General features: G+C 37.1%; 1 protein-coding gene across 1 annotated transcript in view; it reads left to right on the top strand.

Moving 5' to 3' along the window:
• The window catches only part of CPS1 (carbamoyl-phosphate synthase 1), a 144,145-nt gene extending 133,454 nt beyond the window's left edge, over positions 1–10,691 (top strand). Inside the window, exons 35-38 of the mRNA XM_032637342.1 lie at positions 4,402–4,461; positions 5,198–5,310; positions 8,755–8,884; positions 9,613–10,691. Coding sequence (XP_032493233.1) covers positions 4,402–4,461; positions 5,198–5,310; positions 8,755–8,884; positions 9,613–9,711 — 402 coding nt within the window. The 3' untranslated portion in view covers positions 9,712–10,691. The remainder of the gene's footprint in view (positions 1–4,401; positions 4,462–5,197; positions 5,311–8,754; positions 8,885–9,612) is intronic.
• Positions 10,692–12,362: the final 1,671 nt, after the last annotated feature.

The raw sequence follows: 12,362 nt of genomic DNA, 5'->3' as shown, positions 1-12,362 counted from the left end.
CTGTTTCCAACAATTTGCTGGATACCTCTATCTGGATGTCTCAAACACAGCACATCCCAAACTGAAGTCAGTATTATCCCCTCCTGACCTCTGTTCCTTCCTTCCTTACATTCATTCATTCACATTTCAATTTCTACTAAATGTCAAAGATTCAAAGTTGAAGAAGACATGGGCATTATTTGAGAAATTTTCTTAGCCCGACACTCCAAGACGAATTGAAAGTTCTTAAAGGGCAGTGACTTAATGGGCTTAAGAAAGTCAGCACATCCCACAGTGTACTGTGGAAGTTCTTGAAATATTGTTACTTAGTAAACCTTCTAAGTCAAAGCAGGGTGAAGTAATTATACGTGAATATCTTCATACAGTGTAAAGGACATTATTGGTTTACTATTGCAAGTCAAATGTAAATCTTAGGGCAAAATGGGAGCCAGGAAACTCTTATTACTCCTTGGAATATTATTACAAGAGTGTACAAACTGTTTGTTTATAAATTTCCTGAAAAATACTAGATGTTTCCCAACTGATCATTCACTTTCATTTGAGGTTAGTAATTCTTGGAGCCTATAATAACAATAGATGATTTTATATATCACCCCTGCCATACTTTTAATAATTTCAAATCCTGCATGGTTACATACAAATCAATAAAAATATAATTAGAATAATACCAGGTATTTTCAAATCAGTGGGTAATTATTAGAGATGCTGTCGCATTAGAGTGCCTTAATATCAGCAAATTAGTCTCTGGAGACTGGATGGGTAGCGGCTTTGGAGAAGTTTCTGCAAAGACTAAACTGGGATTTTGCTTCATAAAGGTGCCAGAAGGGCGATGGTGAACAGTTAGAACAGAAGCTAACAAGATGAATTGCAATTGCGAAGCTTAATGGCAGTTCAGAGACACATCACACCATATGAGAGACTCATCACATTATAATGGGTATTAAGTATTATTAAGTCACAAGTATAAGAGTATTTCTCCAACTTCTAGTTATGGCTTAAAGTTTAATGTGAGACCTGGGGGCATCCAGAGGAGACCATGCCCTTAGTCCCCGTCCTCACAACTAATCAGAATAGTGCTAACATTTTAAAATACCACTTTAAGAAGGCAGTGATGTATAAAATAGTGCCTTGTTTGGTTCCAGTGCTGCAGGGAAATGTAAAGCAAAAATTAATTTGATCCCCATGAAGTACTAGTGTGATTTTGGCATCAGTGAACAGAATTTTTGCTTTGTAGGGAAAAAAGGGGGTTTGTAGGGAAAAAAAAGTTTTCTTAAAGCAATGAGGTTTTGTCCATTTAAGTTTTACCTTTCAGTGTATTCTTTTTTAAAGAAATCAGTGTTCCAGCAGCTACATGAATTTTTGCAAAGAACTTTCTCCCTGTGCATGCATACATAATGTAAGGAATTTAAATATATATGTATTTTAATTACAGAATTTAAAAAGTATATTTAAAGAAATATTTAATAATAAAGTTATATTTAATAAAATATTTGCAGCTGTGGTAAAATTGATCATTAAGACTCTAAGCCTCTAGAGATATGCAAAAATCATTTTCTAACCTACTTTATATGGGAGGCAAAGAAAAGCTGCCATCACCAACAGTCAGTGTATAATCTCTTCATTATTATATGGAGGATTTTCATTTATAGTGATTTCTTTAAAAAGGATAATCACAAATTTAACTGAACAATATGACAATATACTAACCCTAGAGTTAATAGCTAAAACTCACTGGACATCTTCTTAGGCAGAATGGGAACAAATCTACCTAAGCTTCATATTAACTGTGGATAAAGTAATTATAATTCCATATTTCAGGATACATTATGCTTAAAAAAACACATTTTATTTAACATGATTCCACTTAGACAGAAGAATTCATATAAATTCATCCAAATACATAAAGTCAGAACTGAAAAGGACCTAAAATAGTACTGCTAATATATAAACAGGGTTAAGGCCAGTAAATACAAGAGAAGAAATTTCATTGAGTTATGTACTAAGAAAGAAAGTCCACCATTGCATTTTGATTTCCTGAGATAAACATTCATTTAGCATGATGTTATGTAGACTTCAATCACAGAAGAGCCCTGGTAGCCAGCACTATCGCAGTTAATTTGCTTTATTATTCCTTCATGTATATATGGGGAGACTGGTCAACATCTATAACATTTATTTGAAGTAAAGGTCTTCTTTTCTCGTCATTGCCGCACCCTGACCCAGCTACCTGCTATGAGTAGAAAGATTTAATGGAAGAAACCTTACCTCTAACTTTTCACAGCAGGTTGCAAGAGAAAATTGGGAGAAAAGAGAAATATGGAGGAAAGGCAAAAGGGACGCTGAGCCGGGAAACATTTTTTCTTATTGTTGGTAGTTTAACACATATTTCAAATTTTAATTTATCACTAGCAAGTATCAACCATGACTCAACATTTAGCAAATAGATCGTGTGTGTGTGTGTGTGTGCGTGTGTACATGCTCATTAGTTATATTTCAGTGTTCCTAATTTTTCTTTTTTTCTCTTTCCTACCCTACTCCTTCACACACAGAGACCCTCTGTTTCTGCCTTCTCAAAGTTAATCCTATGGTCAAATTACTTGGGAAGTTTGAAATATTCATGACATCAATCATGCGTAACTAGGACTTAGGGAAAAAAAAATCAAGATTTAGATTTTGTCAAAGGATCCTTGTCAGGCTTCCCTGGTGGTGCAGTGGTTGAGAGTCCGCCTGCTGATGCAGGGGACACAGGTTTGTGCCCTGGTCTGGGAAGATCCCACATGCCGCAGAGTGGCTAGGCCCGTGAGCCATGGCCACTGAGCCTGCACATCCGGAGCCTGTGCTCCGCAACGGGAAAGGCCACAACAGTGAGAGGCCCGCGTACTGCAAAAAAAAAAAAAAAAAAAAAAAAAAAAAAAGGATCCTTGTCAACTATTATATGTACTGTGTCTCTACCAAGACCCTTTCCATAAGCATAGATCCTAATATAAGAAAGGCGTAATGTAGGTTTATGTGGCAACAAAATCGTCTTTGACTTTCCTGCAATATTTCCATCAGGGTTTATTTTTAGTTGCTATTAGTAGGCAATCTGCCTTGTTTTGAAGTTTTCTGGAACACCCTTTAACAATAAATGATTTACTCTAGAGTAGATCAAGAGCCCTCACTGTTTTTTCCCCTCTGATTGGGCTATTCAGTGATGCTTGTGAAGAGTACCATCCTGACATCTGCGCTTCAGCATTGCCCAGGAACACAAAGCAAGCATTTTATTTGAAAAAGACAACTCCAAGTGACATGAATAACCTTTTATCTTCAATACAGAATCATTAGGAACAACCATAGCATTGTCAATCCAGACGTCCCAGTAGAGTCCACAGGCATGACACAGCCTTAACTTGGCTTTTGGTTCTGTAGCCAGAAGTTGGATTAATGTGAAAATAATTAGAGGAAATATTTATTTTTATCATTTTTAAAAGACTTTCTTCCTTATAAATGTTTTCCAGGAAATAAATCAGCTTGTACTTTTCACCTTTAGTAACAAATGGTTTCTTACCCAGGTATTTTCAATCAGCTATTAAATCTGGGACTACTCAGATGCAAGCTGACAGCTGTAATTTCTTTTTGTAGAGAGCCTATTTTGTGTCACAAGTGTTCAATACATGTTTGATAGAAGTTTATAATGTGACTATGAAAGCCAACACCCCAGACCAGAAGGCAGAGTAGTTCCCTGGCTGGAAACTGCCAATACTGTCATGTCGGATGTTTATCTTTTCCACCTGGGGGACAACACTGAAACAGATCCATAATGAGGTTCTGACTGGTATCTGCAGGTCAGACAGTATTTGAAATGCAGCTTAGTGACTCCAGAGCCCATTTTTTTACTCTTTGCCAAACTGAGTTCCAAATGATTGACTTATTGTAGGGAACGGTGCATGAACTACTAGGACAGGGCCTAGTTATTGAAGTGCAGTCCAAAGTTAGAATTCAGCAATTAGAACGGGTTGAACAGCAAAACATCCAACAAGGCTGACTTGGTGCTGAGCGCCTAATCCAGGTGACTTTAAATTCTCCCTGACCAGGAAAAGGGTTCATCCAGAGCTGGGGTGAATCTGATTCTACAGGCAGAGACTAAGTGGATTAAATAGGGGGTGAAGGAATTTGAGGGGTAAGAAGTAAGACAGTAGAAAGCAAGACAATGTGGATGGAATTTCATCTATATCGGAAAATAAGTAAGAGGTTATACTCATTAAAGGAGAATAAAAGGATAAAACTTGTCATCTTTGAATAGAAAGCACCTGGCAACACATGGCATTGCCTTTTATGACATGAGAGAATGCCATATTGCATGACTAAATGAATAACATGTATATCTGGAAAGTGAATTCAGTTAAATTCCTTTAATTTCAGCAATCATTCCGTCCACAATTCCTTGGTGTGGCTGAACAATTACACAATGAAGGCTTCAAGGTATGTGGTATTAATTTTTTAAGTTGTTTTCTGTCAGCATTCTATCTGCAGAAAAGAATACTGAAGAATATTAGCGAATAAAATAGCGCAAAATATAACCTCTCCACTTGAAAGATGTCTAACTTGACAGTTTCAAAACTTCAATGGAATAAACTAATTAGAAAGACTAGCTTTAAGTTTTAACACAATTACCACAAACAATAAAATTTGCTGGCTAAAAATTTAGAGAGTTTTGCATACACAGAATTGGGATAAAGTTTCAATGTATTTCCATATATTTTCCATTTTTCCTTTTTCTGTTTCCATAGGAAGTCATAGTTTCCAGGTGTTAACAGTTACAGGCAAAAATTCTTTGCCATGAATATCCCCACACAAAGCCTGGTTCTGTAAAACAGAATGAGTCCCAAGGCTCATTGGACCTGTGGTCATGAGGGTTTGTTGGCCTAATAACAATGAATTTTCAGCCATCAACAACTCTTTATTTTTCTCCTCTACAAAAGCAGTTACAATTGAGGTTATTAAATTTTTTCTTACTGCAGATATTTTAAAAATATTTAAAGTGCCCATGACTCTAGATGCTGAGTCTAAATCTCTATTTCTGACATCATTTTGCATCTCATATTCAGCAGTTTTTTCTGCTCTATGCTTTAAATGACACGTGTGTCCCAGTGGGTGTCTTTGTTCTGTGAAAACTTTCCCTGTGATACAGTAACCGATTTTTCCATCTTAAATGCAGCTCTTTGCTACGGAAGCCACATCAGACTGGCTCAATGCCAACAATGTCCCTGCCACCCCAGTGGCGTGGCCGTCTCAAGAAGGACAGAATCCCAGCCTCTCTTCCATCAGAAAGTAAGAACTGGGCAGAATATTCTGAGATAGCAAAACAGATGAAGGATTAACTTTGGGAACTATTGTGATGTAAATATATCACCTTACCCTATAGCAAGTCTTCTAAAAGTCTTCTTAGTCATCCAATTTAAAATGATGAAATTGGTGAACGATAGTAAAGCTTCCTTCTCATGAACTTTGCTATTACTACAAAACACATAATTCCATATATGTACATGGTGATATGTAGCATCTCTCAAAATGTCTCCTAGTAAGTATCCATTCCTTGACTGACACCAGGATCTCAGTGGTGAGAATCATGGGCATGAAGAATGTAATGCAGCACTCTGTATTTTATGGCAAACTTATATTGTGTATATCAAGAATGCTCAGCTGCATTTCACTGAGGTTGTACATCAATGAATCAGTCAGTTTACTGAGGACTTGCAGCATGCAGGACACTAGGGGGAGTGCTATGGTAATGTCATCTATTGTATTACCTAATTTGCCATTCTTTGATCAGGTTGGTTGTTATGCCGTAGGCTATGTCATCATTAGGTTTTTTGGTGTTTTTTTTAACATCTTTATTGGCGTATAATTGCTTTACAGTGGTGTGTTAGTTTCTGCTTTATAACAAAGTGAATCAGCTATACATATACATATATCCCCATATCTCCTCCCTCTTGCGTCTCCCTCCCACCCCTCTAGGTGGTCACAAAACACCCAGCTGATCTCCCTGTGCTATACAGCTGCTTCCCACTAGATATCTATTTTACATTTGATTGTATATATAAGTCCATGCCACTCTCTCACTTCGTCCCAGCTTAGCCTTCCCCCTCCCCGTGTCCTCAAGTCCATTCTCTATATCTGCGTCTCTATTCCTGCCCTGCCCCTAGGTTCATCAGAACCTTTTTTTTTTTTTTTTAAGACTCCATATATATGTGTTAGCATACGGTATTTATTTTCCTCTCTCTGACTTACTTCACTCTGTATGACAGACTCTAAGTCTATCCACCTCACTACAAATAACTCAATTTCTTTTCTTTTCGTGGCTCAGTAATATTCCATTGTGTATATATATATATATATATATATATATATATATATATACCACATCTTCTTTATCCATTCATCTGTTGATGGACACTTAGGTTGCTTCCATGTCCTGGCTATTGTAAATAGAGCTGCAGTGAACATTGTGGTACATGACTCTTTTTGAATTATGGTTTTCTCAGGTTTATGCCCAGTAGTGGGATTGCTGGGTCATATGGTAGTTCTATTTGTAGTTTTTTAAGGAACCTCCATACTGTTCTCCACAGTGGCTGTATCAATTTACATTCCCACCAACAGTGCAAGAGGGTTCCCTTTTCTCCACATCCTCCTCAGCATTTATTGTTTCTAGATTTTTTGATGATGGGCATTCTGACTGGTGTGAGATGGTATCTCATTGTAGTTTTGATTTGCATTTCTCTAATGATTAGTGATGTTGAGCATTCTTTTATGTGCTTGTTGGCAATCTGTATATCTTCTTTGGAGAAATGTCTGTTTAGGTCTTCTGCCCATGTTTGGATTGGGTTGTTTGTTTTTGATATTGAGCTGCATGAGCTGCTTGTAAATTTTGGAGATTAATCCTTTGTCAGTTGTTTCATTTGCAAATACTTTCTCCAATTCTGAGGGTTGTCTTTTCATCTTGTTTATGGTTTCCTTTGCTGTGCAACAGTTTTTAAGTTCCATTAGGTCCCATTTGTTTGTTTTTAATTTCCATTTCTCTAGGAGGTGGGTCAAAAAGGATCTTGCTGTGATTTATGTCATAGAGTGTTCTGCCTATGTTTTCCTCTAAGAGTTTATAGTGTCTGGCCTTACATTTAGGTCTTTAATCCATTTTGAGTTTATTTTTGTGTATAGTGTTAGGGAGTGTTCTAATTTCATTATTTTACATGTAGCTGTCCAGTTTTCCCAGCACCACTTATTGAAGAGGCTGTCTTTTCTCCATTGTATATTCTTTGCTCCTTTATCAAAGATATGCTGACCATAGGTGTGTGGATTTATATCTGGGCTTTCTATCCTGTCCCAGTGATCTATATTTCTGTTTTTGTGCTAGTACCATACTATCTTGATTACTGTAGCTTTGTAGTATAGTCTGAAGCCAGGGAGCCTGATTCCTCCAGCACCGTGTTTCTTTCTCAAGATTGCTTTGGCTATTTGGGGTCTTTTGTTTTTCTGTACAAATTGTGAAATTTTTTGTTCTAGTTCTGTGAAAAATGTGGTAGTTTGATAGGGGTTGCATCGAATCTGTATAATGCTTTCAATAGTATAGTCATTTTCACAATGTTGATTCTTCCAATCCAAGAACATGGTATATCTCTCCATCTGTTTATATCATCTTTAATTTCTTTCATCAGTGTCATGGTTTTCTGCATACAGGTCTTTTGTCTCCTTAGGTAGGTTTATTCCTAGGTATTTTATTCTTTCTGTTGCAGTGGTAAATGGGAGTGTTTCCTTAATTTTTCTTTCAGATTTTTCATCATTAGTGTATAGGAATGCAAGAGATTTCTGTACATTAATTTTGAATCCTGCTACTTTACCAAATTCATTGATTAGATCTAGTAGTTTTCTGGTAGCATCTTTAGGATTCTGTACATCACTAGGTTTTGTAAGACATTTATTTCAGCACACTACGTGAGCCTTCAAGAACACCATTACATCAACACTTATGGAGCTATGTGGCACGGGTACATGGGAGATAATTCTCAGGTGCTACAGGATGTTACAGCCTACTGAATGGCTAAGTCATACCAAATTCTATGTGATATACTATTTGATAGGGCTCTTAAGAAAGTAACCTAAATTATTATCAAATTAATAAAAGAAGGGCACATTGTTCTGACTTTAGTAGACTTCTGATGATGCTATATGCCCTCCTTAGGGCTTTGTAAAACAATACTTCATGCTTTTGACATTTTGATTAAATGTCTCCTAGTGTGTGTAGTAGCCCAACAACAGAATGTGAAATGTTTTAATTTAAAATCAGGCGACCTGTATTTCCACACCATCAGCTAAGGCACTGGAAAACAGGCAATGAAGTAAAGTTGATCTGAGGGGGGAGTATGGGGGCCGAATGGCCTTCAGTGCTGGAGGAACCACCTCCTGTAAAATAAATAATTGTCTATCAAATTACTAGTTCTTGCTATGGATAGATAGCATTTTAAAGAGAAACAAATATTTCCATTCGATTAGTTAGGCATTCACCAGAATTCTTTCAAGAACACAACAAAAATTTATAACCCCCAAATGTGTGTAATTTGTACATCTGCTTAGGAATAAGGGAGGGCAGGTGTCAATCAACTCAGTATGGAATGGACTTGAATGGTTAAGAGAAGTAATTTACATTAGTATTTAAAAAAACTAATTATAAAATATACATAGTCTCCTGCAAACTTGTGTTTATTTTGTTTATTCCTCCAGGTTGATTAGAGACGGCAGCATTGACTTGGTGATTAACCTCCCCAATAACAACACTAAATTTGTCCATGATAATTATGTGATTCGGAGGACAGCTGTTGACAGTGGAATTGCTCTCCTCACTAATTTCCAGGTATGTTCTTTTTCTCAAAGATAGCCTGCCTGAGGGTTTTTATTTCTGCGCCTCCCTTAAGAATGCACATCTCTCTTCTCCCTTTCTTGTAACTTTCAGAATGGAGAAGAATTTCTAAATAGAATCTAAAATAATGGTCTATTTTGGTAGGTCATGGCCTATCTGAGACAGTTGGTGATCAAGGAGTTGAGATAATCAGAAGCCATGGATAGCCATGGTTCTCTCATTACCCATACAATTATCCTTTAAATAACATGTGTGGTGTGGCATGGAATAAAGTTACACAGTTTTTATTCCATCGTGTCTAAATGAAAGCCACCGCATAAAAGCAACAGGTTAATGATCATTGAAGATCCAGATACAGTGCAAACACTTGTCCAATTCACAGGAAATGATCGCAGGAGGTATGTTCCCTTCCACTTGGACATGACCCACCAAATTTATCACAGGGAGAAGAAATGTTTGTCAAGACTCGTTAACTTTCTGCCCATTGTATTTTTTCCCCCTCAGTCAGTTTTAATCCCCATCGGGGGTGGGGGGAAATAAGCTTATTCATGTTGAGGTCTGAGATACAGGAGAAAGTCCCCGTTAAATAAAAATGTTTGTGTCTTCCATTTCCTGCCCCTTTGAAAATTGGGAACAGAAACTGTGACTTTTCACTCCTGCTTCATTAAACATTCTCTTTCATTTCATATGCGTTGCTAAGATTCCTACCCTTATATTTTCAGGTGACCAAACTTTTTGCGGAAGCTGTGAAGAAATCTCGCAATGTGGACGCCAAGAGTCTCTTCCACTACAGGCAGTACGGTGCTGGGAAAGCGGCATAGAGAAACGATGCCCCATCTCCATTCTTAAATCAACCTAAGCCACTTTTTTATCTAGAGAAACTGATTCACAACTTTCTTTCCCAGAGACGAATATTGATATCAAGGTTTATTTCAGTTTACTTAGTTATGCCTTAACATTCTCTTCTTTCACAATTAAATTGTTGTCACTTTTTAAAAACCTTACTTAGAGAGTCCTTCACGAGAATTCCTTCATTTACTAAATGCCTTATTTTTGGTGTGCTAAGCTTACCTACATGCTTCTTTGCAGCTAACATTTTATGGTGCTGATTAACGATGATCAAGGTCGAAAAAGTTGCTGCTCTATCTTCTGAACTCTTTCTATATACACTTTACGGACACTATTGTCATTGTTTTTAAATACCATCTGCCATACTCAGGACACTTTAACAAAGGCAGAATACTATAAAAATGGTTAAAATGAAATATGGATTTAATTTATGAACTCCTCCATCGTGATGTCTGTGTATTGCTTCTTTGTAATCATCATTCTCTCTGGCTTAACCAGGAATATCCTTATCCCCTCCCACAGTGCTGAATTTGAGACGTGTGACAGAGGTCTTTAAAGTATGGATTTCTTTAAAGGACACTGGTTTGCAGTTTTGTGTTTTGTAGTATGTCAGCAGATGGTGGATACCGCTGAGGTGGTTTATTCTTGTTTTCCTTTGGATTTGTAACCTGAGCCAAGTGAAATCCTCAGATTTATGCCATCTCTGCAATCCCCCCTCCTTCCTGCCAACTTTGGAATAACTTGGAAGTTATGTTCATTCCCTTCAGATTATAGATTCTGTTGATCTACTGAGTCCCACTCTGCGATGAGCGTTTTACACATTTTAAGCACAAGATCCTTGTTCCTTCTACATATAAGAAAAGTCCTTCCTACAGTCAGCCTTTGTCACTTTTAAACTTTTTGTGTTATTACAAGCGCTCTAATTGTGAACTTTTAAATAAAATACTATCAACAGACAGTTGTATTCTTGTTGTATTCTTGCTATTATGTGTTCATTTATTTTTACATTGATACACAAAATCTGTTCATTTCTCTGATGAAACAGGGTTTTGGGCCAAGATTATATCGTTTTTTACTTTTTCTATTCAAAGCCCTATAGGATATGAACAAATTAATATTAAAATTAATGAAGCTTAAACTGTTACATTTCTCTTTTTTTTTCTCCTCCCCTAGCTTGCTTATAAATCTCATTAAAAATTTATTATCTTTTTATGTAGTTATATACTACCCTTGATCTGGACCCTTTCAAACATACAGCTATAATCACACACTGACTAATGATTGCCACACATATATAGTAAACTAAACTTTTAAAAAACGTCTTGCATAACACAGAGAAAAGCACTTGAACGCAGTCAGAGGCTGATCCATATCGTCTGAAACATAGTGCCAATGGCCGTGGTGATATCATATCCCAGAAATGCCACCTAAAACGTGGCTTTGTGAAATTTCTAAGATAATGACATAATAGCTTTTATCCTTTCCCTTGATATAGATCTACATGAAGGTTTTTAAAATTTATTTTCCCCTTCTTTCCCTCTTGTTATCATTGTGGTTGAGACCTTCCTTACTTTTTTTTTTTTTTGGTGGTACGCGGGACTCTCACTGTTGTGGCCTCTCCCGTTGCGGAGCACAGACTCCGGACGTGCAGGCTCAGCGGCCATGGCTCACGGGCCCAGCCGCTTCGCGGCATGTGGGATCTTCCTGGACCGGGGCACGAACCGGTGTCCCCTGCATCGGCAGGCGAACTCTCAACCACTGCGCCACCAGGGAAGCCCAAGATCTTCCTTACTTCTTCCCCATAATATTATATTAATATACTCCCTGATCATCGATTCATTCACCTAAAAATATTTAATGAGTTTCTTCAAGTTTTAGTGTAGAATATACTATGATCCCTCCTACACCTATTATTCTAGTACTTTTCTGATGCTGTATTACTTTGCACCATCACACCACCAGCACAACCATAATAAGTAACTAACATTATGGAGTATCTGCTATTGCTCAGGTAGTTCTAAGTCCTTTACATGAGTTAACCCATTTAATCCTCAAAATATCCCTATGAGTAGGTGCTGTCACCTCCATATTATAAATAAACCGAAGCACCAGAAGTTAATTAACATGCCCAGGGTCACACAAAATGCAGTTTCATTTTTTTATATCTTGTATTTTAATGAAGACAGACATGTTAAAAAAAAATCACTTCTCACAGTGAAGAAAATACTTGCTTGCAGAGATCAGGAAAAGGCTTTTCTGGGGAGATAGTCTCAGGTGTTGTCTTGTACAGTGTGTTGTAGTTCTCCAGGTAGACTAGAGGATAAGCACACTCATTTGAGGAAATTACAAGCAGCCTGGTATACCTGGAGCTCAAGGCATGTGTGGAGAGAAAGAGCTATGGGGGGAGGTTGAGAATGAATTCTTAGTTATGCATGTTTAAACCACATAGAAATTTTAAAACTTTTTATTTGGAAAGAATTTTGCACTTAAAAATTTGCAAAAATAAAAATAGTACACCCTTTACCCAGATTTGCCTATTGGTAATATTTTACCCCATTTGATTTAGTATTGCTTTCTCTGTCTATCCTCTATCAATCATCTATCTATCATGTATCTATCTATC

The sequence above is a fragment of the Phocoena sinus genome, chromosome 7, assembly GCF_008692025.1.
Source record: "Phocoena sinus isolate mPhoSin1 chromosome 7, mPhoSin1.pri, whole genome shotgun sequence".
Lineage (NCBI taxonomy): Eukaryota > Metazoa > Chordata > Mammalia > Artiodactyla > Phocoenidae > Phocoena > Phocoena sinus.
Note: the sequence above shows the minus strand (reverse complement) of the source record. Positions and strands in the feature narration are given on the sequence as shown.